At 36.9% G+C, this 27,661-nt stretch overlaps 1 protein-coding gene across 2 annotated transcripts in view; it reads left to right on the top strand.

Moving 5' to 3' along the window:
* The first annotated feature begins 181 nt into the window (after positions 1-181).
* MYEF2 (myelin expression factor 2) overlaps positions 182-27,661 on the top strand; it is a 43,440-nt gene continuing 15,960 nt past the window's right edge. Inside the window, exons 1-10 of one of the 2 annotated variants that reach the window (XM_002717852.5) lie at positions 182-474; positions 9,686-9,894; positions 11,127-11,179; positions 12,413-12,420; positions 12,519-12,612; positions 17,838-18,029; positions 18,667-18,820; positions 19,290-19,339; positions 19,465-19,528; positions 27,213-27,314. In XM_002717852.5, coding sequence (XP_002717898.1) covers positions 314-474; positions 9,686-9,894; positions 11,127-11,179; positions 12,413-12,420; positions 12,519-12,612; positions 17,838-18,029; positions 18,667-18,820; positions 19,290-19,339; positions 19,465-19,528; positions 27,213-27,314 — 1,087 coding nt within the window. In that variant the 5' untranslated portion in view covers positions 182-313. The remainder of the gene's footprint in view (positions 475-9,685; positions 9,895-11,126; positions 11,180-12,412; positions 12,421-12,518; positions 12,613-17,837; positions 18,030-18,666; positions 18,821-19,289; positions 19,340-19,464; positions 19,529-27,212; positions 27,315-27,661) is intronic. The other variant, XM_002717853.5, reaches the window with a different exon arrangement.

The following is a 27,661-nucleotide window of genomic DNA, read 5'->3' as shown; positions in this document are numbered from 1 at the left end:
GAACCTGGCCCCACCGCGGGTTTCAGGACTGGTCAAATCCTGTCCCGGGCAGGTGCAGGGCCGTTTGCCCCAACCGTGGTCCCGACCCCCTCCTCCAGCCCTCCCCTCCCCTCCCCCACCGCACTCCCACCCCCCGCACCCGGCTCATACTATCTCCCAGTCGCCCGGGCTCGACCGGTTCTCGCGAGATCCGGGCAACTGAGCGCTCGGGGCCTTTTCAAATCGGGATCCGTTACCGCTTCCCCGGCTGCCGCCATTGTCGCGCTCGGAGCCCCTCAGCGCAGGCGGCCGAGGCGGAGGCAGCGGCGGCGGGATGGCGGATGCCGACAAGGCCGAGGTGGCTGGGGCGGTTGGCGACGACAGCCTGCCCCAGCAGCCCGCGGAGCCGCCGGGCGAGCCCCGGCGAGAACCGCACCCCCCGGAGCCGGAGAAGCAGCAGCCGCCGCACAGCAGCAGCTCCAATGGCGTTAAAATGTATTGTCTTTTCCTCCGGGGGCCGGGCGCGGTGGGGGGCGGGGAGGCGGCCGGGGAGCCGGGGGCCGCGTCGGGCCTCGGTAGGGGACAGCCGCCCCTTGGGCCCCGGCCCGTCCGCGGGCCGTCGGCGGCGCGAGAAGCAGGTGCAGCCGGGACTCTCCCAGGCCTTCCCCGCCCGCCAGGGCTGGGCCGCGCCGCGCACTGCCCCGAGAGCCAGGGGTGGGGGGCCGGGGCCCCGCGCCCCTTCCGGATTTCTAGTGCGAGACCTTGGGACAACCCCCACTTCCTTGACTTCAGCTGGGAAACCTTTGAGCAAAGCTTGACGAATGCCACCTTTTGCAGGAAAATGGTCCCCCTTTTAAAGGCCAGTAGTTAGTGTTCATCACTAGGGAGTATCTAGGGATGACATCATCGGACCTTTCCTCTTAACCACCGAAATCGTATTTGAAAGGAATATCCATCTCGCCGGCCTAATTCCGAGCTTTGCTTATGGTTTTAGTATTCTGCTCTCGTTTTCTAACGCAGATATTCAGCCCTAAACTGCTAGATCCCGACATGAAGTTTAATAATACGCTGTTCTAGTGAATCCATTGTGTTCCCATGAATTGGCTGGAGGTACTTTAAAAGGGGAGATGTGCAACTGCTTCCCCACCCACCAGGTGATGTTTGTCAGCTGTGCGGACTATTTTTAAAAACCCAGTGAGTGATGGTCCTAAATCTGGTGTAAGGGTAAAATAAGATTATTTTTTTTTAATTGAGGAAAACCCTACTACTTTGTGAGTGCAGCTATCAGTCATGTCTGTAAAGGATTTGACTCAAATCCATAATCCCTTCCAGTTAGAAGGAAATGTTACGCTCACCTTCCTTGGTGTCATGTGGGGGCATAGGGGAGTCAGGTGTTTATTTTCATAGGCCTCCCCCTTGGGACCTGAAGTTGAAAGTTTGGTAATAACTTAGTGAAAACACTACTCTCTCTCAGTTATGCTCAGAGTAGAAAGCAGTGAATATATGTCACACTAAAATAGGAAGTGCAGATGTGTTTCTGACTTATTTCTCTGGTGTAAAAACGTGTGAAGCAGTGTGGTGAGATATGTGTAGGGGTTGATTGCGATGAAATGAGGTGGTTCTCTTCAGTTTCCGTCTGCCCCCTTTGCTCTACAGTGGATTTGAATAGATAGAATCTTCTAGGCAGAATAGAGGTGGCCGGTCCGAGATCAGAACTCGATGGAGTTTGTTCCTGGATGAAAAGTGGTGCACATTAGTAATTGGGAAACCAGGAAGTGAGCAAAGCACTTTCTGTCATGACTGCCAAAATGTTGGCTTTTGGGGATTTGACATTATGAATACAAACTAAAAAACAAAAAACAGTGGAGTGATAAACATAAAAACAGAGCCAATCCTCTGTACTCATATTTGCAGGTTCCACATCTGTGGATTCAGCCATCCTGGGATGGAAAAAGCGATTTCATCAGTACAGGTGTACTGACTTTTTAATAAAGTAACTATTCTTGAACAATACAGTATAACAAGTACTTATGTTGTATTTACCTAGTATTAGGTGTAAGTAATGTAGAGATGATTTAATTATACAGGAGAATGTGCATGGGTTATATGCAAATTGTGCAGTTTAGTATCAGGGACTTGAACATCCTCAGCCTCTCAGCCTTTTTTTTTTTTTTTCGAAGATTTTAATTTATTTGAGAGGTTTAGAGGAGAAGTTACAGACAGTGAAAGGGAGAGACAGAGAGAAAGGTCTTTATTCCTCTGGTTCACTCCCCAAATGGCCGCAATGGCTGGAGCTTCGCCCATCCAAAGCCAGGAGCCAGGAGCTTCTTCCGGTCTCCCACCCAGGTGCAAGGGCCCAAGCACTTGGGCAGTCTCTACTGCTTTCCCAGGCCATAGAGAGCTGGATGGGAAGAGGAGCAGCCGGGACAAGAACTGGCGCCCATATGGGATGCTGGGGCCAGAGGCGGAGGCATAACCCACTAAGCCATAGCACTGACCCCCCTCAGAGTTTTTATCTGTGGAGGTGGAATGTGGGGCCCTGGAATCAATCAGTATCCCCTGTGGATACTGAATGATGGCTGCTATGTACTATTAGTTCATATCTAAGCATAATTGTACACCTTCTTCTACCTTTGTCAACAAAATTAGGAGCCTTGAATTAGAGAGAGAAGCCCTACTACCCTTGGGTAAGATTAGTGCAATAGAGTTGGTACAGGTTGAGTTGGTATTTAAACTTCTATTTTTTTATTTTTTAGATTTTTAGATATTAAAAATGTCTAATCCCTTTTGAAATCTCATCAAGGGTACAGGAGAAGAGAGAGGTGAGAAAAGAATCCTTATCTAATTTAGGAAGCGAAAAATGTGATGTAGAAAGTAAGAAATGCTGCTAATAACTGTAGATCTTACCATGTTGCTTGTTAACTCGTTTCTCTTCCTATCTTTTTCCCCAGAAGTTGAACAGAGACTCTGGTACTGTCTATTCCGTCAGAATTTGTGATGAGCTACTATGCGTTATGCACACTGTGTAACAGGGAACTTTCAAACCTTTTTGAGCTTTGTGAACCAATAGGAGTAGTTGACAACCCTAACACATAAATTTTGAGTTGATACTGTATGTTTTTAATTGTAGGACTTCTTTGGTGATGATAAAAATGATCAGAAACAATGCCTTAAGATTTATACTGCTAAGTGAAGAGAGTACTGCTTGTCATCAGGATTGAAATGACTTGTGCTAAAGTTAATTCACAGTTACTGAGAACAGAGACCACTATGTCACGTTCATCTGTATGTCTTGCTCAAGGCCTTATATTTTAAAGGTCCAGTAAATGTTTGTTGAAGAAATTTGCAAGTGAATTTTTATGGTCATGGAGCTCATATACAGAGAATTTAATTGCCATGTTCATATCATTAGACAAGAAATTAAAGATGTGTTTCTATAAATCTAGTCTTTTATGTTGCGATGATCTACTAGCTCTGCTTTTATTAAGTGCATAAGAACATGTATTATTGCATAAACCTTAGTTACTTCAACCATGGAGTTACTATACCATACATTAGGTCTCCAGAACTTAATTCATTTTAAAACTGAAGGTTTGAACCCTTAGATCAATACCTCCCCACTTCCTCCACTGCTTGACCTCTAGTAATCATTCTCCTTTCTGCTTATATGAGTTTGGCTTTTGAAGATTCTAGATATAAGTAGGTGTCTTGCAGTATTTGTCTTTCTGAGTCTGGCTTATTGCACTTAGCATAATGCCCTCCAGGTTTCTCCCAGATTGTTACAAATGGCAAGATTTTCTTTTTTTTTTTTTTTAGGGTTAAATATTTTGTTGTGTGTGTGTATTATATGTATGTTCTTTATCCATTCATCCATCAAGGAACATTTGGCTTATTTTCATATTTTGGCTAATGTGAGTGCTGCAGGGAACATGGGAGTACAGGTAATTCTTTGATACAGTGATTTTATTTCCTTTGTATATATGTGAGAACTGGTATAGCTGGGTCATATGGCACTTCTGTTTTTAATTTTAAAAAATTGGGAGGCAGACAGGATGCAGGGGAAAGTGCACGAGAGAGCAAGTACTCCCTTACATTGGTTCACTGCTCAAGCGCCTAGAGTAGCCAGCCCTGGACCATGCTGAAGCTGGGAACCAGGAGCTCATCCCAGGTCTCACATGGGTGACAGGAACCCCAATTACTTGAACCTCTCTGGTCTCCAGCACACCAACAGCAACTGAAAATGGGAACAGAACTTGGACTTGAACCCAGGCACTCCTGATGTGGGATGTGGGTGTCCTAAGCAGTGTTGTAACTATTACAGCAAACCTCTGCCCTATTTTTAATGTTTTGAAGAACCTCCATACTGTTTTCCATAATGGCTATATCATATACAAATATTTCCACCAAAAGTATATAATGATTCCTTTTTTTTCCTATATCCTTGCCAGTACTTGTCATCTTCTGACTTTCTGATGATAAACATGTTAATATATGTACAGTGCTACGTCATTGTGATTTTGAATTGCATTTCCTTGATGACTAGTCGTATTGAAAACTTTGTCATATACCTATTGACAATTTCTACTTCGGAAAAATATCTGTTTAGGTCCTTTTCCCAATTTACTTTGGTTATTACTATTATGTGTTGTGAGTTGTACGAGTCCCTTGTATGTTGCCATATATAAGATATATGGGTTGCTAATATTTTCTTCTGTTCTGTGGGTTGCCTTTCAATTCTGTTGATTATTTCCTTTGCAATACAGAGATGTTTTAGTTTAAAGTCGTTCCACTTGTTTATTTTGTTTTTATTGCCTGTGCTTTTGGTGCCACATCAAAAAAAAAAAAAAAAATCATTGCCAAGACCAGTATCATGGAGCTTTCCCTCTAAATTTTCTTTAGGAGTTGTATGGTTTCAGATATTATGTTTAATCTTTAATCTTTGCATTCATTCCTGTTGTGTATTTTAAGATAAGGATCTAATTTCTTTCTTTTTGATATATGGATATCCAGTTTTCCCAACACCATGTATTGAAAAGGATATCCTTTCCTTATTGTATATTCTTGGTTCCTTTGTTGATTATTAGTTGAATTTATGTGTGTAGATGTGTTTCTGGGCTTTTTATTCCATTCCATTGATCTGTGTGTCTTTTTTTTGTTTTTTGTTTTTTTTGTTTTTTGCCAGTACCATACTGTTTTGATTACTGTAGTTTTATAACATATTGTGAAATCAGGATGTGTGATGCCTCCAGCTTTGTTCAAGATTGTTTTAGTTTTTTGGGGAGTCGTTTGAAGTTTCATAGAAATTTTTAGGATTTTTGTATTTCTGTGAAGAATGCCACTGGAATTTTGATTGGAACTGCATTGACCCTATACAGCATTTTGAATAGTATGGACATTTGATAACATTGATTCTTCTGAACCATGGATGTAGTGTAATCTTCAACTTCTTTCATTCATTTTTTTAAAAAATTAATTTGTTTATTTAAAAGGCAGAGTTACACACACATACACACACACAGAGACAGAGAGGCAGAGATCGTCCATCTGCTGGTTCACTCCCCAGAAAGCTGCAATGGCTAGGGCTGGGCCAGGCCGAAGCCAGGAGCCAGGAACTTCATCTGAGTCTCCCATATGGGTGGAGGATCCCAAGAATTTGGGATATCTCCCCTGCTTTCCTAGGCACATTAGTGAGGATCTGGATCAGAAGTGAAGCAGCCAGGACTTGAACCAGTGCCCATGTGGGACGCCAGCAGCAGCTTAACCTGCTACACCACAGTCCTATCCCCTCATTAATGTTTGATAGTTATCAGTGTACATCTCCTTGGTTAAATTTATTGCCAAGCATTTATTGTTTTTGGTGTTTTTGTAAATGGGATTTTATTATTTATTCATTTTTTGAGTAGTTCATTGTTAGTGTGTATAAACACAACTAATTTTTGTAGGTTTTATATGCCGTGATTTTACTGAGTTAGTTTTGTTAGTTCTAATAGTATTTTGAGTCTTCACAGTTGTCTCTATAGAAGATCACATCATCTGCAAGTAGAGATAATTTTACTTCTTCTGTTCCAATGTGGATGCCTTTTATTTCTTGTTCTTGCCTAATTTCTCTTTCTAGAACTTCTAGTACTATGCTAAATAGAAGTGATGTGAGTAGCCATCCTTGTCTTCCTTTTGTTCTTAGAAGAAACACTTTCAACTTTTCACTGTTTTGTATATTAGCTGTGTGACCTTTATTATATTGAAGTACTTTCCTTCTATACTTGATTTATTGAGAGTTTTATATCAAGAAGAATAGATATTGAATTTCCTCAAATAATTTTTCAGAATATTGAGATGCTTACTTGTTTTTTAGCCTTCATTCTTTTAATGTGGTGTATCATATTTACTGATTCGTGTCTGTCGATCCATCCTTGCCTTGATGATGGTATATGATCCTTTTAATGTGCTTTTGAATGTAGTTTGATAGTATTTTGTTGAGGATTTTTCATGTGGGTTCATCAGGGATACTGGCCTGTAATTCTTTTTCCTTTTACTAACACTGTTTGGCATTTGTATCAGATTAATAATGACCTCTCAAAATGATTGGAAAGAGTTCTTTCCTGTTCAGTTTTTTAGAAGGATTTGAGAAGGATCGGTATTCTTAAATATTTGTAGAATTCACTAGTAAAGTCTTTAAATTCTGGGCTTTTGTTGGTTGGGTAATTTTTGATTACTAGTTCAATCTGCTTTCTCATTGGTCATTTCAGATTTTCTATTTCTTTATGAGATAGCCTTGATGAGTTGTGTGTTTATAGGAATTTGTCTGTTTCTCCTAGGTTATTCAATTGTTCATAGTGGTCATTTAATGATCCCTTGTATTTTTGTGGCACCTTTATAATTTCTTTCATTCTGATTTTAGTCTTTTTTTTTTCCTCAGTGTCTACCTTAATATGTGTATTTGTCAGTTTTGGTTATATTTCCAAAAAAACAACTCAGTTTTGTCATCTTTTCTTTTGCTTTCTAGTATATTTCATTTATCCTGTGATCTTTGTTATTTTCTTTCTTTTACTAATCTGTTTTTTTTTTAATTATCGTTTGAAAGGCAGAGGGGCAAAGACAGATCTTCATCTGCTTACTCCACTAATGCCTGCGACAGCAGAGGCTGGGCCAACCTGAAATCAGGAGCCCAGAGCTCCATCTGAGTCTTTCCATTCTTTTCTTTTTTTCTAGAATTAGGTTGTTTGAAATTTCTTTTCTTCATGTAGGCATTCATCACTATTAACTTCCTTCTGTAATTGGGATTAATTTTTGACCTTGTACTATTATGTTATACTTTTAAAATCACTCATTAGAACTATATTCCTCATTTGGTATTGAATATTGACTTTTTAAAATAAATTTGTTGTAAAGTTTTTGTCACTTTTAGAATATTTTAAGAACATTTAAGAGAGGGATTAACATAGTTTAGGAATTAGTACATAGAATTTGGGGTATAGAGCCAATATTTTCACATATATTTTTACTTTCTATTACATAATATATTTCTGATAGAAAGAATTTAGAAATTGTAATTATGGCTTATTAATAACCAGATAATTCTAGCCACTAGAGTGACATGCTTTACATAGATAATATTACACACTGTAGATGAACAGGTTAGCAGTATTTTAAAGATGCTCCTAATTGGGGAGAACTTGAAGAAATAATTTTTTCTGGTCATCCCTTGGGTAAATATTTTAAAGAAGGTATATTACTGCTTTTTAATGGAGTACTCAGATTATTGTAAGCAAATGTTTAATATCCATGTACCTGCTTAGGTCAAGAATTTCAGAACTCTATGCATTTCAGAACTTTATGTGTTTTCACAATTGGATTTATCCAGGAAGAAAAAAGATGGGGGTGTTTTTGGCTAGAGATTGTATAGATAATCTGCTCACCTAAACAGAGACGTGCTTTGAATTCAGCCTCCCCCTGTTGTGCAAATGGGTCCTTTGAGAGGTGAGAAAGAAGGGTTTGTTGTTGAATGTGCTGTACACAGAAACAAGAGGGAAGACCTCCTCTCTGGAGTTGGGTAGAGAAGACCCCTTCGAGGTTGTGCTATTTCTGCTTGACACTGAGGATGTTCCTGTTAAGTTCTGAAAAGGTGGCAGAGCAAGTTTAGGCTGAATGTTTCTTCCTTGATTGTAGCAGCTCTTCTGGCAGACATTGGCACCATCTGTGCTCACTTGAGTGTGAGTTCTTAATTGTTCATTCATTCAAAAATTACTATTTATTGAGCACATGTTACTTATCATTATGGAAGATGCTGCTGATACCTATGCAGATAGTATATATACTATATTTCCGGTGGTATTGCTACCTGCTCAGAAGAGTGGTGTCTAACAAGCTAAGCAAGCTGTGTAACAAGGGACTCTTTCAAGAGGTGCATGAGGAGCTCTCCTAGAATTGCTTGGCTTAGAAGAGCATGTAGAACCTGGATTATGGAACCTGGTTGGTTGTCAGAATAATACAGAAAGCTTTAAAGAATTTAGGCTCCTGTGTATCATTCTCAGAGACCTTTATCTGTGTATGTGTGAAAAATTGCTTTAAATGGAAATTTTTTAATTACTCTAGTGAATTTAAAGCTATTAGTGATTTAAAATAAATCTATTGTTGCTTCTGTAAAAAAGAATCCTTTTGAAAAGTAAATCATGTCTTTAAATATAAGTCCAAATTTTTATCAGTATAGTTTATCTTAATTATATATGTGTATCTTTTTTTGTACCTATATCTTCTATATCATATAGTTGTACCTATATCTTCTATATCATATAGTTGCATTGTGAGTTTAGACTTAATAAATTAAAATTTTTTCCAATTAAGGCTTCATTTAAAAGTAGATTTATAAAATTCTGGTTCATGTAGCATTAATTACTATTCCCTCTTCCAACTTCATCCCATTTTATAGATATTATTATTAAAAATACTTTGATTCTATGAAATACCCTGTCTTAGTTTACTGGTTAAAGAAGAAAAAATATTTAGCAGAAAATATTAGTATACCTTCTAAATTTTTGTTTTGATTGAAGTTGGGAATAGAAGAGATTTGAGGATTATAGGAGTGTATACCTACCCGGGCACTTCCAAATGTTTGTGGGCAATGGAATTAAAAAGTAATGCGCATTTCTATGGCCTTTTTGAAGACCCTGGTATAGAAATGTAAATCAATAGACATAGTTGTGTATTTAGTTTTTGTTTTTAAGAAATGGAAGAGTAAGTTCTGGGAAGAAACTTTAACCATTAAGAGATGACCTTTTTCAGAGTATTATTTGTTTTTTAGAGTTTTGAGTGAAGCCCAGAAAGTTAATTCTGTGATCAAGGGAGCAATTTTATATGTTGTAGAAGTAAAGTCACTGCACTCCCAGGCCCTCTGTTTGGATCTAATGACATTTATTAGCAGTCTGATGGGAAATCCTTGGAGATTGCTTGGTTGGATACTTGAATCTATTCATATTTACTATGGAGAAAAATGAGGATTATTCATTGAGAAGCTTGATAATATGTCCAAATCCATGGTTTAAATTAGCATTGGGTAATTTTCAGAGCTATCAGGCTGACTCTCCAGCTGCTTTGCTGAGGTCTAGCTTAGTGGGATTTTGTGAGTAGAGTTGTAAGTATGAATTACTTAATGTGAACTTCCGCTCTTAGAAGCGCAACTGAAGTTTTGTCATTTTTTTTAAATTCATAGGGAGAATGATGACTCAGTGAAAGAAGAGAAATCTGACTTAAAAGAAAAATCTACAGGAAATAAGAAGGCCAATAGATTTCATCCTTATTCAAAAGACAAGAATTCCAGCACTGGAGAAAAGAAGGGTCCAAATCGTAACAGAGTTTTCATTAGTAACATCCCGTATGACATGAAATGGCAAGCTATTAAAGATCTAATGAGAGAAAAAGGTAACTATCTTTGAAATAACCTATTCTTGGATAATTTTCATATAGAAAGGGGAGGAAACTAAGCAAATTTTTTTATTCTTCTTAGCCACATAGACTCAAAAACTAATTTTTATTTCTTGACATGTGAACTAATCTTTTCCTCTTCTTTCACTTGACACAATTTCATTACAAGGTAGTATGGATAAATGAAGTACTTTTCTTTCTGCCATTTTAGTGGGATAGTAGTGAGCCAGCCATATGCATGCCACCAAGAATTTTGTTAAAGTGATTGCTTTGTCTAGTTGAAGTTTTCATAGATTTTAAAGGACTATTGCATTAGTTAAGCAATACATTTAGTGTGTTAAAGTATGAATAATAAGGTTTGATTATTTTTTTTCCAAAAGCTGTTTTGTTATTACCTTGGTGGAGTCTGGAATCTGGCTGTGGATTCATTTTGTTTGCATTGTCATTACTGCCATGATGCTGTCTTTGCAGTTCTATATTAAAATTGCGTTACTGCTGTTGCAGTTTTGCTTTCAGAATAATCTGAAAACCTTCATCTTATATATATGGTTGGTTTTGGGGAAAAATAACTTTAATATTTGATCTTGTAAAAGTTAGTTTTGTTATCTCTTGAAAAATTGAGTTTCAACAGTCCTGCAAACTATGTCCTTGGCTTTGAGGCTGATCTTTTTTAATAAATAAAAAAAATTGCATTGGTGTATCTGTTGTAAGGTGACAACTATTTGATTGGTTTTATTCATTGACTTTATTTAGAAAGTGTGTGGCTTGCTGTGAAGCATGACTTGTAAATTTAGTTTATTGATGGCAAACATGATTGAAGACATTCAGGTAGAAAGTCACCTTAAAACAGCTGTTGTGTGTAGGCTGACCAAAGTTACTTGAAAAGTGCTAATGTTGATGTTTTTTAATATGATAGGCTAAGGGACCATTTGTATGTATATGTGCATTTGTTCACCAACTATATCATGCTGGCCAAAATAAGATCATGATCTGTAGCATGTATTAGGTTAATATGGTTGTTAGCTTTTTTAGAGAATGTGGATGATGTACACTTCTGAAAATCAGTTAAATTTACAGAGCCATTGACAGGAGGTATGTTGGTCTGGTTTTGATCGTTGGTGAATAATAGGTGCTTTTCTGTAGAGTTGTGCACAGGTGTGCAGTAAAGCAAGACACTGGTGTTTAAATGTATTGTTTCTTGGTATCTTCCTTTTGTATGTCTTATGTAGTTGGTGAGGTTACATACGTGGAGCTCTTTAAGGATGCGGAAGGAAAATCAAGGGTAAGTGCTGTGGGCAATAATCTGCTTGAGGTTTAAAAGTTCCTCAGCAGTTTACTTTCTGTATAATACTTGTACCAGATTTTGGAAACTTAAGTTTCATTTTTTTTGTTTTACTTTATTATGCAAGATTTGAGGCTTCATACTAGCAAGTCTGACACATTATACAAACCAAACTAGCTGCCTGGAAGGGATGGGTTTTGTAAATATTCGTAGAGGGCATTCACTTTTCTAACAACTCTAAGGTAATGCTTCTTCTTAGCCAATAAGATTTTAATGTAGTATTTTTGGTTGTTTTTTGATGTCTTCAAGGATATTTTAAAAGTTACTGGATTGATAACTTTCCCTAAAAGTTTTATAAGAGGACTGTAGCTTAAAGGTGTTAATTTAGAATGCATTTTTGAAACTTTTACTGAAAAGCTTAATTTGCTAGCCTGCAGGACCATATAAGAGGCAGTGCTCTGACCAAATGGTATGAATGACATTGATGATTAAATTCACATAAAAAATTGGTTGATAGTAGATTTTTTGATTTTTTAGCAATGTGAATGCAATATACTGAAGAATACAATGGGAAATTCTTGACAATGTTTAATTATATTAGCAAACACCAGTTGGGTACATGAGAAATACAGACTTTGTTATGACATTTAAATGGCACTTTGAACAGTAATCACAAGGAATTGTTTTATAAAATGATTCTGCAAATTAGGTTTCTTTGGCATAGGTAATTTTTCCCATACTTAAAACTGAATGCTCTTAAATTGTGTGCAGCCAGTTTTAATCTGACAAGGAACTTGATTAAAAATGAAATTAATGTTTATTTGGTATTTTGATCTTAATGGAGTAAAAAAATATATGGTACATAATACTTATTTTGAACATGTTTGTGTCTAAGTAAGAATAAATATTTTGGAGCCTTCAGTTATTTCCTTGAATTACTGTTAATTGAATTTTACAGTGTCATTAGTTTTAACTTAATGGAAAGTCTTCTAAAAGTAAAAATGTGCTCCAAGCTTGTTACATGCTAGATTATACTGTCTTAAAAAGATGAACTTAAAAAATTACAAAAATGTTTTTGGTCACTTGCCTGTTATGTTCTGGAGGTATAAAAGATGAAAAGTACTTATAATATTGAATACTTTCAATGACAGATGTTAGACTATATATTAACTTCATCTACTGATCTAAAATCTTTTTTCTTTTGCATGTATTGACAAATCTACCTGGATATAGGGTTGTGGGTAAGATTTTTTTTTGAACTATCTTAAGTCAAATTAAACTTATGATTGTAAAATAATCTTAGTACATAAATGTTTTCTGTGCATTTTTCCTCATTAAGTGTTGTTGAATTCAAAGATGAAGAATTTGTAAAGAAAGCACTAGAAACTATGAATAAATATGATCTTAGTGGAAGACCTCTAAATATCAAAGAGGTAAGATTTCTTATATTTGGAATTTACGTATTTGACTATAATAACATACTTTGGATTTTCATTTTGGGAATGTATTTGTTTGACTACAACTTACTTTAAATATAGATGCTTTTAAAGCACTGAATATTGATGATAGTTTTACTTGCACATGACCTTCTATTTGCCCTTAATCAGTTATCCTTATTTATTTTATTTTAAGTTGTTGTAAACAAAGTTGCATGATTTAAAAAAATATGATATCGGGTCAAACTTCAGTTGCTGACTATTTGGTATATACATTTTCAAATTTTATATTGTGTTAATTTGAGAAATAGTAGAGATTCCCATAGTTGATAATTAAAGGTTGCTTAATGCAAATACCATATGGATTTGAATAAAACTGATACTCACTTTAATTAACTTGTAAACAACACCAGATTAAAATTTAAGAAAAATTATAACTATCAACAAAATCTACAACTAATACTTGGAAATCACTAAAATTCTTTGTATGGAATTGTAGCAGTATAAATAGGTTGACAAAAGTATGATATGGAGATATGAGGATACTTCAGAGAGTTTGTGAGAAAATGGAATTAATAATAGGTTTATTTTGGTACAGAAACTTTTGAAATCCATGTTTTTTTCATAGTACTTATTTTCCATGAACTTTAAAAGAATTTTGTTGTTTATTTGAGAGAGAGAGAGAGAGAGTCCTCCTCTCCTTTTGTTTACGCCCCAAAATGACCCCCTTGACTGGGTGAGGGCCAAAGCCAGACCATAATCCAGGCTTCCTCAGCTGGGTGGCAGAAATCCAGTTACTTGAGCCATCGCTACTGTCTCCCGGGATCTGTATTAGCAAGAGGCTGTAATCAGGAGCTGCAGCCAGGAATTGAACCCAGATACTCCTTTGTGAGATGCATGCATTTTAGCTGCTAGACTAAACTGATCTCCTCCTAGGAAGTTCTTTTTTTTTTTTTTTTTTTTTTTTTTAATATTTATTTATTTGAGAGCCGGCGCCGTGGCTCAATAGGCTAATCCTCCACCTTGCGGCGCCGGCACACCGGGTTCTAGTCCCGGTTGGGGCGCCGGATTCTGTCCCGGTTGCCCCTCTTCCAGGCCAGCTCTCTGCTATGGCCAGGGAGTGCAGTGGAGGATGGCCCAGGTGCTTGGGCCCTGCACCCCATGGGAGACCAGGAAAAGCACCTGGCTCCTGGCTCCTGCCAGGATCAGCGCGGTGCGCCGGCTGCAGCGGCGGCCATTGGAGGGTGAACCAGCGGCAAAGGAAGACCTTTCTCTCTCTGTCTCTCTCTCTCACTGTCCACTCTGCCTGTCAAAAAAAAAAAAAAAAAAAAAAAAAAAAAAAAAAAATTTATTTATTTGAGTCAGAGTTACATAGCGAGAGGAGAGAGGAGAGAGAGAGAGAGAGACAGGTCTTCCAGCTGATGGTTCACTCCCCAGTTGGCCGCGATGGCCAGAGCTGCACCAATCCAAAGCCAGGAGCTTCTTCCCGGTCTCCCATGCTGGTACAGGGGTCCAAAGACTTGAGCCATCTTCTACTGCTATCCCAGGCCATAGCAGAGAGCTGGATCGGAAATGGAGCAGCCAGGTCTCGATCTGGCGGCCATATGGGATGCTGGCGCTTCAGGCCAGGGCGTTAACTCACTGCACTGCAGCACCGGCCCCACCTAGGAAGTTCTTGAAGACCCGTTGTATGTAAAAGAACTATTTTCAGCTAGTTATAACTGGCTTTTGGGATGATTAGAAATAATTCTCAAGGATTCCTATATTTTATGTTATTAACCTTATTGTAGTAGTTCGATTACAGATCAGTTGTGCACATATCATTGTTAACATATACGTTAAAAGGGTAGACAGTGTAACTTTGGGACCCTTAAGATTTTCTACTAACTCTGATGTTAATCCTTGGTTGTAGAGTAGTATGTCCGTCAGATATGACGTTTAATAATAAAGTAGTGAGGCCGGCGCCGCGGCTCAGTAGGCTAATCCTCCGCCTGTGGCGCCGTCACCCTGGGTTCTAGTCCCGGTTGGGGCACCAGATTCTGTCCCCGTTGCCCCTCTTCCAGTCTAGCTCTCTGCTGTGGCCTGAGAGTGCAGTGGCGGATGGCCCAAGTGCTTGGGCCCTGCACCCGCATGGGAGACCAGGAGAAGCACCTGGCTCCTGCCATCGGATCAGCACGGTGCGCTGGCTGCAGCGGCCATTGGAGGGTGAACCAATGGTAAAGGAAGACCTTTTTCTCTCTGTCTCTCTCTCTCTCACTGTCCACTCTGCCTGTCAAAAAAAAAAAAAAAAAAAAAAAGAATAATAAAATAGTGAGTATGAGTCCCCATCCATCACTGTAGCTGTGTGACTGGGAATGTTATTTAATATCTTAAACCTTAGTACTACTGATAATACTTACCTGTTAGGGTTTTTAAATGAAAATTAAATGAGTAACATGTAAGGGACTGAGGCTCTGACATCAGATAAACTGTGTGACCCAGGAAAAATTACTTCACCTGTTTTATTTCCTTATTATTAAAATGGAGCTAATACTAGAATCTAAGTATTATAAGAACTCAAAGAATAAATCTCTGTAAGCCATTTAATAGCTATTTATTTTACTTGTGATATTTTTATTATATAATGCCTATTTAGCACAGTGCTCAAATTTTTGTAATTATGTAGTTTTAGAATTAGATTAGAATTTTGTAGATTGTAATTATGTAGATTAGAATTTTTAATGGTAGCTATAATGATTCTTATTCCTGTCCAACAGTCATTGGGTGATAGCTTGAAATTAAAGGCCATAGCACCAACATAAACATGTTTTCCAGTCTTTGATTGGAGTTAGCTTCCAAATCCCTCTAGTCCTACTTGATCCAGATTGATATTTTTTTCTTTAAATTTTGACAGGGATATGAAGAATTGGTGAAGAATGATTAGACTTTTGTAGTTTGCATTAGCCATTTATTTGGTGACATTTATGCATAAGCCAGGACAAGTGCTTCAGAAATATATTGACATCCAAAATAATTTCTCTCAAGTTAGAACCCTCCAAAATGCTTATTTTTTAAAGAAACTATATATGTATATATAGTTTTTTAAAATTAAAAAAAAAACATTTTATTTATTTGAGAGATGAGGTCTTTCATCCACTGGTTCAATACCCAAATGGCCTCAAGGCTGAAGCTGGACTTATCCGAAGGCAGGAGCCAGGAGTTTCTTCTGGGTCTCCCATATGGGTGCAGGGGCCCATCTTCCACTGCTTTCCCAGGCCATAGCAGAGAGCTAGATTAGAAGAGGAGCAGCCTGAACACAAACCAGCATCCACATGGGATTCCGACACTGCAGGCGGAAGCTTAGCCCACTACACCACAGCACCGACTCCCAAAATGCTTATTTTAAGGATTAGAATTTTTAATTTTTTTCTTTTTCTCTTCAAGCGAAAAGTATTATAGCTTCCCATTGTCTTATTTTTAACATTAAAGAAAAGTTTATAAGATGCTGAAGGCCAAAGCCATGATATTGTGATCCTTTAAATGTTAGCACATTTTAGATCTCAGTAATATTTCCAAGATCCCAGAATAGAGTTATGTGATCCAGGTTGATACAGGATGCTTCCATTTTTAACTTTTTAAGGAGAAAAAAATGGTTATATTTGGCCTTGCTAAATGGTGAGGGAGTTATTTAATTAACTTTTTTAGATTAGTATCACTAAAGATAGTCTCTTATCTGGGAATATCTGATTCTGGTTGGAGTGAATATTTAGAACTGAGATAGAAGTCTAAGGAAAGTATATTTCCTATGTTCCTTAACAGACTTTAGAATTAGATTTTTTCATTTAATTAAATGGGGATTAGTAGTGGTTAGAAATGGAGTATAGGCCCTCTAATAGCAATAGTACTCAGTGACTGGCAGCTTAGCAGCAAGCAGAAAAGCATAGAAATCATTTACTTAATAAATTGTTTTACACATTGTATACATTATAGCTGTATATATATATATCAAATATAGAAAAGACATTAAAATTAGCAGTGTGATTTATTAATGTTGGGCACAAACAGCCTATCTTAATTCAAGAAACATCTTCCATACTCTGTTACCTTCCTTTCTCCATAGGTAACCACTATCCTAAAATTTGGATTTTTGGTACAAGTTTTTGAATCATCATATCTGAACCATTTATTATTAACTTAAGTGTTTTTTTTAGCATTATTTGATAAAATTTCTTCAATTTGTCATCCTTTTTGTTTCTTCATGGTGATAAAATGGTTGGAAGCCAGAATAGATTTATTCTTGCATTTACCTTTTTATCTTCTATTCTGTCAGTTGTCCTAGAAAATTTATAAAGTCATTCAACTTTCTTTTTGGTGGTATTCACAGACTGAGGCCAGCAGGGTAGAGCTGATGTTAACCTTCAGCATGATTGTTTAGCATTGCGGATGATAGGCTACCCACATATTTATGTGGTTCTTTGTTTTTGTTTTTTGCTTTCCACCTAGTGCGATGAATGAGAAGTGTGTTGGAACTTTTTTTTTCTTTTGTTTTGTTTAAAGGTAGGATATTTATCTTATAAAATCAATGAAATTAAAAAAAAACCACAATGTTTAATATCATTCTTCACTTGGACACTTAGCCTTCCTTTTCCTCTCTCCTGCCCCCATCTCAGATCATAATCATTGTTGAGGAAGATAAGAGGTTCGAAGGCAGATAATTGTATTTTGTCCAGGAATAAAATTTACAGATTTTAATAAGCCCCACTGTAGCGCAGTTATTTCTGGGTTTTGTAACAGTCTATGCCACTATTGAAAAGTGTTGAATTACTCTGAATTTGGCATTCCCTGGGGCATCCAGTGGTGAGAATGTACCATTACTGCATTTTTGGAAGAAAAGTGTCACAGTAAGTACTTTGCTTCTCTTTGAGTTACATGTATTTATGTGTATGTGCCATACTTGTATACTAGCATGACGGAAAAATTAAACTAATTTCAAGTTCTTAAGTGACTTTAGTGATTGGAAGGAGGTATTTAACTGACATCCCTGGAGACTGAAATCTTTTGTTTATCCTATCCACAGGTTTTTTATGGGACTCAATTCTTGGATGAGGAAAAAAGCTCACTCTTCAGGAGGGTTAATGATATGAGCCAGATGGGATAGCTACTATAGAATTTGAAGTTGTTATTTTAATTGTGTAGATTTACTGATGTATTTAGTGGCATTTAACGTTCGATATGTGTTATAGGATCCTGACGGAGAAAATGCTCGTAGGGCGTTGCAACGAACAGGAGGATCATTTCCAGGAGGACATGTCTCAGATATGGGATCGGGGTTGATGAATTTACCACCTTCCATTCTCAATAATCCAAATATTCCTCCTGAGGTTATCAGTAATTTGCAGGCTGGTAGACTTGGTTCCACAATTTTTGTTGCTAATGTAAGTTTAAGCTTTAGTCTAAAATTTGTCATTCAGATACTTAATTCTAACTATCAGAATGAATGGGTTATAAGTTTATAGAACATTTTGTGAAATAGTAATTACTGTAAGCTCATACCCAATTTATATCTTTACATGAGGTTAGTCTAAATACAACTACTTAGGACTTTTAATCAGAGAGCTAAGGATTTATAAACATTTGAGTAGTTTTAATTGTGTGAATGTTTGTTAATATTAGTAAATGGATTTTGTTCTTGCAGTTTTGATATTTGTGAACATGCATGTTGTAGTTGGTTTACCATTTTTTTCTAAGCTTTTGAAAGTCAGTAAAATCAATAATGCTTTTCTAAAATCTGATTTTATCTTGGAAAAAATAGATGTGCAAGCTTCAAATGTATAATACAGGATGGATTAGTTGAGAGATGATTTGGAGAATTTAAGTAAGGATAAGGAACAATGAACATAGATGTAGCTTAACTGATTTTAAACAACTTAAGATGTCTTTTATTTGATCACCATTGATATGCTGTTGGACAAAAATTACAGTTCTTACAGTTTTGAGAGTTTAGAAAAGATTGTTTTGTATTTCTGTATGTGCAAAGGGCTGTAGTGTAACTTTGTATAATTTTATATTAAGCTTGACTTCAAAGTTGGTTGGAAGAAGCTAAAGGAAGTGTTCAGCATAGCTGGAACGGTAAAGCGGGCAGATATTAAAGAAGACAAAGATGGCAAGAGCAGAGGAATGGGCACTGTCACTTTTGAGCAAGCAATTGAAGCAGTTCAAGCAATTTGTATCCTGATTTACATTTTAGCATTATTTAATGAGGTTGGAGAAAGAAGTTCATGAATTTAAGGTTGCCTGGTTTAGAAATGTATGTTAGGCTTTAGTCTCCAGTACATAAAACCTTAACTGTGTCCAAGTACTAAAGTCACTCTTAAAACTTGAATTAGCTATATTCTACAGGGCTGGTATGAACTCTTCTGTGTTATTATTCTGCCACAACTAATTGTATTTATACCTGCTTTGAACAGTTATATAATCCATTGTATATCAATTAATGCAATTGCTTTACTTGGAGGCTTGTTTATTCAGTAGTTGAATTAAAAGAATATAATTTATTTGAGTATATGGAAGAGATTAGTACAAGTAAGTGTTAAAGATATTAGTTATAGTAGGGCTTTAGGATTATCACAAGTTAGTTTGTGTTCAAATATAATTTTATAGTCATCTAAACTGGTTTTCCTTGACTGAACCAACAGCTATGTTCAATGGGCAATTTTTATTTGATAGACCTATGCATGTGAAAATGGTGAGTTCCGTGTATCATTCAGCACTCCAACTTCTTCAAAACTTTGATTGGCTCTTTTCTACTTTCCACATTACAGTGTTTTTTTTGTAATGTATTAACCATATAATAAACTTTTTTGCAATTAGGATGACAAGTCTGTCCCTCATGAAGACTACCGTTCACATGATAGTAAAACACCACAATTACCACGTAAGTTAAAGTTATTATTAGAAACAACACAGACTGTTCTTTTGTTGCACATAGTTTGGAGTTAGTGTGGAGTTAACAGAGATAGTTTGGTACTGCTGATTAAGAGGACTGAGAAGATAATGTTATGTGTCATATTTGGCAGGGGGAGGTAGTTTTCCCCTTTATTTTTTTAAGCAATACATACTAAAATATTTAGTAAGATCCTATACTTGAAGGAAAGAAATTCCCTAGTAATTTCACCACCCATGCATAACTACCATTATAATATTTTTGTGTATTTTCTTCTAGTCTTCTATGTATATTTTAAGTACCTGACAACTATCATATAAATAAGTCTGTATTATTTTGTGTAACATTAGACTATAAGCATTTGTTCATGTTGAAAATTCTTTGCAAATATACTTATTGAGAATGTAATGCTTTGTCATACAGATGCTCCATAACTATTTCACTGTTACATATTTTAGGAGTTTTAACTTTTATTTCTTTTAATAACCAATGGAATAACATGTGCCTTTTTACATACAAATCTTTTGCATATTTTTGGTAATTTCTTAAGTTATCCTGAAGATTTACAGATTCTAAAGATAGACGTATTTAGTATTACTAAATTGGTTTTCAAAGGATTGTAAAATAGCAGTGTAATATACTTAATGTCTTTGTCTCAATTCCTTATCTAAAAAATATGGATAATACTGTAGCACCTACTTCATAGGGCTAACATGAAAATTATACGAAGTAAAGGACTTGGAACAGTTCTGGCATAAAATAAGTACTCAAATATTAGCTGTTATTCTTATTTCACAGTACCCTCTCTGGTTATTATTAAAATTTTTGTATCATAAAATATTTAAGTGTCTAGACAAAAATAAAATTATCCATTTACCTATCATATGCTAAATTCTGTTTGAAAATCTTGCTTTAGAACAAGTGAAATTTTGCAGATAGTTGTGATTCCCCTTTATCTTATACACCTGCAGTTAAAAGAAACTATTATTAATATAGTTTTTATCATTTAAATTTTAATAATTTGAGTACCCATTTGCATATGCATAAAGATTTGATGTGAGTGACATCATATTCTATTAATTATTATATAACATACTGTTATTTGGTTAAAATTGTTTTGGAGATTCATTTATGTTGATAGATATAGCTGTAGAGTTTCTTTTCATTTTTAATGTGAAGCCCACATTCTGTACACTTTCCTTCTGTTTTTTACATTATTCTAATTTTTAGTTTCTAGAAACAGTATTGAATTAGAGAGTACCTGTTCTTTTTCTGTTAGAATTGTCATACTCTTAATGTTTATTAGAAGTTGTGAAACCATCTGGTTCATACTGTTTTGCAAAGAGTTTTTACCCATTGATCATATTTTCTATTGTTTCTTGAGTTGATTTTGATAAATTTCTATTTTTCTAAGGATTTTTCTGGTGTTGATTATTTTCATACTTACTGGCATAAAATTGTCAGTCTGTTAAATTTCTGCTATATCTATAGTTCTTTTTTTAAAAAAATATATAATACAAAGGCTTTCAATTTCTCTTTTTTTCTTGGCCAATTTTGCTTGAGATTTATCATTTTTATTAATTTGTTCAAAGAACTGAATTTGGTTCCTGTTTGTTCGGCTTGTGCTCTTAGCTTTACTTAGTACTTTCTGTTTATTTGGGTTTAGTCTCTTGTTTTTGTCCTCTTTAGTTAAATGTTTACTTCAGTAATTCACAGCCTCTCTTTTCTAATATGAGCAATTATGACTATAAATTAAGCCACTGTACACAGGTTTTTCTATAGGATATATTTTGGTTTAGTTTTATTTAAAAACGGCCATTATGATTTTTCTTCAGCCATGTATTATTTGAAAATATAACTTTTGAATTTCCAAATACAGGATTTTTTTTCTTATTAATTTCTAACTTCAGTGTGGTCAGAGAATATGATCTATATGATTGTGATTCTTTGGAATTTATTTGGACTTGCATTATGGATGGCCCTACCATATGGCACATATTTTTAACTATTGCAGGTGTGCTTGGTGAGTGCAGAGTTCTATATATGTCCATTAAATCTAGTTAGTTAATCATTTAAGTTGTCTGCTTATGCTGTCAATTACTGAAAAGTGTACATGGTAAAGTCTCATTAGAATGGTAGATTTGTCTGTTTTTTCTTTTCTTTAAATATTTAGAAGCTGACTTATAGATGCATCTAAAATTAAAATTGATAGATTTTCCTAGTGAACCAAAAATGGTATCATTATAGAGTGATTCTTTTGTCTAATATTAATGTAAGTAGAACTTTATTTTATTAATTAGTATGATACTGTTTTCCTTTTTAAAAATTTTATCCAGAGTCCTTTTTTTTAAAGATGTATTTATTTATTTGAAAGGCAGATTTACAGAGGCAGAGAGACTTATTTATTTATTTATTTATTTTATTTTTTATTTTTTTGACAGGCAGAGTTAGACAGTGAGAGAGAGAGACAGAGAGAAAAAGGTCTTCCTTTTTCCGTTGGTTCACCCCCCAGGTGGCTGCTATGCAGGTGCGTTGCAGCCAGCGCGCTGCGAGGATCCGAAGCCAGGAGCCAGGTGCTTCTCCTGGTCTCCCATGGGGTGCAGGGCCCAAGCACTTGGGCCATCCTCCACTGCCCTGCCGGGCCACAGCAGGGAGCTGGTCTAGAAGAGGAGCAACTGGGACAGAATCCAGCCCCCCAACTGGGACTAGAACCCTGGGTGCCGGTGCCGCAGGCGGAGGATTAGCTTAGTGAGCTGCGGCACCGGCCCGAGAGAGGTTTTCCATCCACTGGTTCACTCCCCAAGTGGCTGCAAGGGCCAGAGCTGCGCCGATCCTAAGCCAGGAGCCAGGAGCTTCTGGATCTCCCACAGGGGTGCAGGGCCACAAAGACCTGGGCCATCTTCTGCTGCTTTCTCAGGCCAAAGCAAAGAGCTGGATCGGAAGTGGAGCAGCTGGGTCTCGAACTGGCAGGGCCTCACCCACTACGCCACAACACTGGCCCTTCTTGAGTCCTTTATAAAAAGTGTTATAGCTGGGATTAGATTTTTTGAAAAATCAGTTTGACAATCTTTTGCAGGAAGTCAAAAGAGTTTAGTGTATTCACACTTATTCATTTGGATTAATTTTCATGATCTTTTGTGTTCCATTTTCCATGTTTTAAAAACTTTCTTCTCATACCTTTCATTTTTATTGGTTATTTTAATGTCTATAAAGCTTAAAATTAATATTATTAATATCATTCTTCTACAGAGTGACCTTCGAATGCTTTGATTCTTATCACTTGCATACTAAATTATGTGCTATTATTGCTCAGTGTTTTCTTTCTACATTTTTTTCAATACCACAGATTAGACACTTTTATTATTTACTGTTTTCTTGTCTCTTATGCTTTCACTGTCCCTGGCAGTAATTTTGTCTCTCTGAAACATATATTTTAGAAGCTGTTTTTAATTTTAAAAGAGGATCCATTTTTAATTTCTCTCAATTTGGTTTGTTTGTAGATGTCTTCAAAGATAGTTTCACTTATTTTTATAGAGTAAGATTAATGGTTATTGTCTCCCAGCCTTTTGAAAATACTCCCTCGTCTTCTGAATTCTATTGGCACTATTAAGTTAGCTATCTGTTGAACTATTCTTTCTTTATAGTAATCTGTGTGCTTCATGTAGATGATTTTCATATTTTTGTCTTCAGTGTGCATCTTTACTATAGAGTTTGATTACCATTTATTGGATTTTCACAACCTGAAAATTCAAGTTTTTTTTTTTTTAACTTTTATTTAATGAATATAAATTTCCAAAGTACGACTTATGGATTACAATGGCTTCCCCCCCATACCGTCCCTCCCACCCACAACCCTCCCCTTTCCCACTCCCTCTCCCCTTCCATTTACATCAAGATTCATTTTCGATTATCTTAATATACAGAAGATCAGCTTAGTATACCTTAAGTAAGGATTTCAACAGTTTGCTCCCACACAGAAACATAAAGTGAAAAATAATAGATGATTTTTTAAATGATGATGAAATCAGATCAGACCTATTGTCATGTTTAATCCCAGTGAGAGTCAAGTTGGGAATTGATAATTTCTTTCTTTTTTTTTTTACAGAGGATCAGTTTAGTATACATTAAGTAGAGATTTCAACAGTTTGCACCCCCATAGAAACACAAAGTGAAATAGATTGTTTGAGTACTCGTTATAGCATTAAATCTCAATGCACAGCACATTAAGGACAGAGATCCTACATGAGGAGTAAGTGCACAGTGACTCCTGTTGTTGACTTTACCAATTGACACTCCTGTCTATGGCATCAGTAATCTCCCTATGCTCCAGTCATGAGTTTCCAAGGCTATGGAAGCTCTCTGAGTTCTCCGACTCTTATCTTGTTTAGACAAGGTCATAGTCAAAGTGGAGGTTCTCTCTTCCCTTCAGAGAAAGGTACCTCCTTCTTTGAAGGCCTGTTCTTTCCACTGGGATCTCACAGAGATCTTTTGCCAGAGTGTCTTGGCTTTCCATGCCTGAAATACTCTCATGGGCTTTTCAGCCAGATCCGAATGCCTTTAGGGCTGATTCTGAGGCCAGAGTGCTATTTAAGACATCTGCCATTCTATGAGTCTGCTGAGTATCTCACTTCCCATGTTGGATCACTCTCCCCTTTATTTATTCCATCGGTTAGTGTTAGCAGGTACTAGACTTGTTTATGTGCTCCCTTTGACTCTTAGTCCTTTCCTTATGATCAATTGTGAACTGAAATTGATCACTTGGAATAGTGAGATGGCATTGGTACATGCCACCTTGATGGGATTGAATTGGAATCCCCTGGTATGTTTCTAACTCTACCATTTGGGGCAAGTCAGCTTGAGCATGTCCCAAATTATACATCTCTTCCCTCTCTTATTCCCACTCTTATGTTTAACAGGGATCACATTTCAGTTAATTTTCAACTCTTAAGAATAACTGTGTATTAATTACAGAATTAAACCAGTCATATTAAGTAGAACAGACAAAAAAACTACTAAGAGGGATAATGTATTAAGTTGTTCATTAAGAGTCAGGGCTATGCTGATCAAGTCACCATTTCCCATAGTGTCCACAGACTGACAATGAAAATTCAAGTTTTAAAAATAAATTCTGGAAAGCTCTTGGCCACGTCTTTGAACATTTCCCTTTAATAAAAAGCATTTCCGCTCCTAAATTGTCCTCGTCAGGATATCGTCTTTCAAGATCTCACCTTTATGCAAAGACTTTTGAGTTTTCTTTTCCACTATTAATGCTCTTCTGTTTATTTAAATAAAATACCTATCCTTATTAATGCTCATACTTCTGTATTCATCTGTTCTTTTAGAGATTTACGTAGTTTTATACTCCATACTGAGATATAATATAAACTCTTGGACTTTGACAGAATCATTTAAGTTAATCATTATTCGTGCCACTGCCCCCTCCCCCCTCCCCACTCCTTAGCCTCTTGCCCCCGCTTCCTCTTTTCCTTTGTACAAGTTACTATAACTTGGCAAATATAGCCTCCTCATTCCCCATGCCTTTGATATTCTTTTTGATAAAAATGGTATTTCTGAGATCCATTCTGGTTTTTTTTGTGCAAAGGCATTGGATTAGGCCTGCCTTAAAGGATTTCTCATTCTTCTTAGTGAAAAATGGTATCAGAGGTGAAAATAAGAGAGCTTGGTATATGTATAAGCATTGGTGATGGTCCTGTTGCTAATGCTTCTGGGTGTACTGTTTCAGGACAGGTGGGACAAAGATATTTCCTTTGTAGTGATCATTACAATTTAATACAGCATACTCTCAACTCATTTTTTTTAAGGTTGCGGGTCCAAAAAGTTTCTTTCATTTTTACTTTTTAAAGATTTATTTATTTATTTGAAAGTCAGAGTTACACAGAGAGAGGAGAGGCAGAGAGAAAGAGGTCTTCTATCCACTGGTTCACTCCCCAATTGGCCACAATGGCCAGAGCTACACTGATTGAAGCCAGGAGCCAGGAGCTTCTTCCGGGGCTCCCACGCTGGTGCCGGGGCCCAAACACTTGGACCATCTTCTACTGCTTTCCCAGGCCATAGCAGAAAGCTGGATCTGAAGTGGAGCAGCCAGGTCTCAAACCGGTGCCCATATGGGATGCCGGTGCTTCAGGCCAGAGCTTAACCCGTTGAGCCACAGTGCCAGCCCCTCAAATCTCTTTTTAAAAATTAGAGTAGGCCGGTGCCGCGGCTCACTAGGCTAATCCTCCGCCTAGCGGCGCCGGCACACCGGGTTCTAGTCCCGGTCGGGGCGCCGGATTCTGTCCCGGTTGCCCCTCTTCCAGGCCAGCCCTCTGCTGTGGCCAGGGAGTGCAGTGGAGGATGGCCCAGGTGCTTGGGTCCTGCACCCCATGGGAGACCAGGAAAAGCACCTGGCTCCTGGCTCCTGCCATCGGATCAGCGCGGTGCGCCGGCCGCGGCGGCCATTGGAGGGTGAACCAACGGCAAAGGAAGACCTTTCTCTCTGTCTCTCTCTCTCTCTCACTGTCCACTTTGCCTGTCAAAAAAAAAAAAAAAAAAAAAATTAGAGTATATGGGGCCCCTGTTGTGGTACAGTGGGTTAAAGCCCTGGCCTGAAGCGCTGGCATCCCATATGGGCACTGGTTTGAGACCTGGCTGCTCCACTTCGGATCCAGCTCTCTGTTATGGCCTGGGAAAGCAGTAGAAGATGGCCCAAGTCCTTGGGCCCCTGCACCAGCGTGGGAGACCCGGAAGAAGCTCCTGGCTCCTGGCTTTGGATCGGAGCAGCTCTGGCCGTTGTGCCAACTGGGGAGTGAACCAGCATATGGAAGACCTCTCTCTTTGCCTCTCCTCTCTCTGTGTAACTCAAATAAATAAATAAATCTTTTAAAAAAATTAAGAGTATATGGTTTTCTCAGCCCCTAAGACTCAGTTGCTGCTTTGGCTAGTAAGAACTTAAAAACCATATTCAGATTTAATAGAATAAAACAATCCCCATTCAGATGTTAATTTTACTTTTTAAGATCATCAACTTAATTTCTAAAAGTTTGTTTTCAACCGTGTTAATTAGTTTAAGAAACACAGGAAAAGAATGCTGAATTTAAAGACAGAAGATTTAAGTTCTAGTCCTAGCTAAATGGCATTGTGCCAGTAACTTAAGGTCTTTAAAATTTCCTTATCTATGGATAATAGATGTGAAAACCTAAAGTGAAGGTGCTATACAAAACAAATATGTCAGTGACAAAATTAGGTAATATGTTATCTGTTATATTCAGTGTTATGCTTTCATGGTTGCTGAGTCTTTAGTTTGATTTGAATGATCTTAAAGTAATAGTAAGATTTTAAGTGATTCTACATATTTGGGCAAGATGCCCATTTTCATATATGCATACAAGTTTTAATGCTATATGTTAGAAATTCAAAATCCTCTTGGTATTTGGCTAGTTCTTTGAGTATGCCTGTAAGTTGGATTTAAGATGAAAACCTGCTTCCCAGAACATTCACATAAGTAAATGGTGTGTTGTTCACACTTTTGTTTGCTGCTTTCTACATGAAAACAAGAACCGGGGCTCTTATTTGCAAATTTTTAGAGAAACTGCTATAGGATTATAGTTTTTTTTAAGCTTTAGTCTTAGTTAATCATGCCTGGATCTTGGGAATAATATTCTTACTTATGTTTTAGGTGGTCTTGGAGGCATTGGAATGGGACTTGGTCCAGGGGGACAGCCTATTAGTGCCAGCCAGTTGAACATAGGTGGTGTCATGGGAAATTTAGGTCCCAGTGGTGAGTATTTTAACTTTCTTATTTCCTTTTAAATCATATGTTTCATAGATAGTAAAGCTTACATTTGCCAGTCTGTAATAATGCTTAAGTGATTCTATGTAAATCTTTATAAAATTTTAAGACATAACATTGTACATAATAAATTGTACAATGTGATGTCTTGATACATGTACATGTTGTATAATATCCAATTAGAATAAAATACTTAATTTCCTCAAATATTTAACATTTCTATATGGTGAAAACATCCGAACACCTGTTTTATAGTTTTTATAGAGAAATATGCAGTACCTTAACATTTTCTATAGTTACCTTATTTTGCAAACTCCAGAGCTTCTTTCTTCTAT

Source organism: Oryctolagus cuniculus, chromosome 12 (assembly GCF_964237555.1).
Source record: "Oryctolagus cuniculus chromosome 12, mOryCun1.1, whole genome shotgun sequence".
In the NCBI taxonomy this organism is placed as follows: Eukaryota; Metazoa; Chordata; class Mammalia; order Lagomorpha; family Leporidae; genus Oryctolagus; species Oryctolagus cuniculus.
The sequence above is the reverse complement of the archived record's forward strand: the minus strand, read 5'-3'. Positions and strand labels throughout refer to the sequence as shown.